The sequence below is a fragment of the Austrofundulus limnaeus genome, unplaced genomic scaffold (assembly GCF_001266775.1).
Source record: "Austrofundulus limnaeus strain Quisiro unplaced genomic scaffold, Austrofundulus_limnaeus-1.0 Scaffold567, whole genome shotgun sequence".
NCBI classification, from domain to species: domain Eukaryota; kingdom Metazoa; phylum Chordata; class Actinopteri; order Cyprinodontiformes; family Rivulidae; genus Austrofundulus; species Austrofundulus limnaeus.
The window spans coordinates 157,160-158,821 of NW_013952969.1; the positions used below are offsets into that span (position 1 = coordinate 157,160).

General features: G+C 41.9%; 2 protein-coding genes across 2 annotated transcripts in view; one reads left to right on the top strand and one right to left on the bottom strand.

Annotated features, from left to right (window-relative positions):
* The window catches only part of pdcd6 (programmed cell death 6), a gene marked incomplete at its 5' end in the record, with an annotated part of 18,889 nt that extends 18,079 nt beyond the window's left edge, over nucleotides 1–810 (bottom strand). Inside the window, 1 exon segment of the mRNA XM_014026563.1 lies at nucleotides 727–810. Coding sequence (XP_013882017.1) covers nucleotides 727–809 — 83 coding nt within the window.
* Nucleotides 1–1,662, top strand: part of rec8b (REC8 meiotic recombination protein b) — a 22,439-nt gene that overhangs the window by 9,911 nt on the left and 10,866 nt on the right. The gene's annotated exons all lie outside the window — the stretch shown is intronic.

A 1,662-nucleotide genomic window follows, 5' to 3' on the forward strand; every position in this document is an offset into this window, starting at 1 on the left:
AGGGGATCATCTACAGCCCCTCTGATGGTCCTTGCGCCACACATAAATAATTCACTGAGGTTTGAATCGAGCCTCATCGACGCCTGCAACAAATCCTCTGCAGYATTACATAACTATAGTTTTTAATGTGACCAGGGGCCAAACTMAATCAACATGCTCCTCGCTGTCTACTACTAGGACACCTTGTGACACATTTAGACCTGATGAAGCCACAGGGTCTCCAGATTAGAGGAGGGGAGGCTTTTAATCCAGTGTATGGGGTAGGAATGAACTTTAAATTGAATTTAGCCCATTTTTAACTGAGTGGGGAAAAAACGCCTTCAAGGGCTAGTGAAGGTCCTTTTGAGAACTCCCCACTTGCTCGTGAAGACAGCTAATGGTGCGTGACACGATTTAAAGCTGCTATTCGAGCCTTTGTGACACTTTTAGGCAGCAGTGTGACCTGGAGGCTACAGCAGCCTGCTGTGGAGATTTACAGACGCTGTAGTGCAATCACTGCGGACCTTTGTTCCGAGCCGAAAACAGCCGAAAGAACGCGAGAGCGAAAACGAAAATAAGGCACACATAACGAGCTGTCAGTGAAAGATTTTCATTCAGCACTATATCACCAGGAAGCGAGCCTCCTCTTCCTCCTTTCACTGCGGAGCGGACTATTTAACGCACCGCCGAAACAAACCGCCCTGCTTTCCCTTCCTCCCCACCACCACCACCACTTTCCGGGCTCACCTCTGGAAGATATTCCACAGAAAACTCTGGTCCGGGGGAGCGTTGACGTGCGGGGGAGCTCTGTACGGGCTGTGATACGCCATTTTTTTTTTTTAGAAAAGGAAAACAAAAGAAAAAAAATAAAACTAATCAAAAGGGGTCGAGTTGTGAGTGTTTGGCGCTGCGTTTCCTTCCGCAGGAGTTCTTCTTCTTCTCAGCTGCTTCTCAATCAGACTTCAGCACGCGACCTTACTGCCTGCCTCCTCCAACACGGAGGGCGTGGCTAATTAGTTCACCACTGGTGACGTAACTGCTCCGTTTCTTTTTCAAATGGTTAAAAATAAACTTTGGAAAAAAAAAACTACGGGTTGAGTAAGTAGTGAGCGCTCATTTCCATTTCGTGAGTGGATGTTTCAATTAAACACTAGAAAAACGGAAACAAAAACAAAGTGTTCTTTAAGGGATCTTCCCTCTAATTAACTTGTCAATCGAGAGGTTGTGAGTTCGATCCCAGCTTTCCCCTCAGCCAATCAGGAAGTTGAGAGATAACATGTTTAAAAGTCTGAATCCTGTTGTAGTTTCTTCTTTTATGTATTTGAAATCTTACTATTTCCTCATACTTTGTTTTTTAACAATTCTCAGCTGTAAATATGGTGGTCTGAAGGTAAAGTTTAATTGTTGTCAAAACTATGTTAAATAAAAAAAAACAGCACAAACACAGTTCTATTTTATTTTTTCATTTTAAGCTACTTTTAACCATTGTTTTGCTCTTTTGGGTTCTGTTTCTATTTTTAGTTTTTAAGCTACTTTTTAAATCAGTTTTACTTTTAGTGTTACTACTTGTTTTGATGACATCTTTAGCATTTTGAGACTTTTAGCTGCTTTTGTTTATTTGAGCACGTGTTTAGCAACTTTTAGACTATTTTGCAGATTTAGGCTGCTTTTTCAACTCTTGCT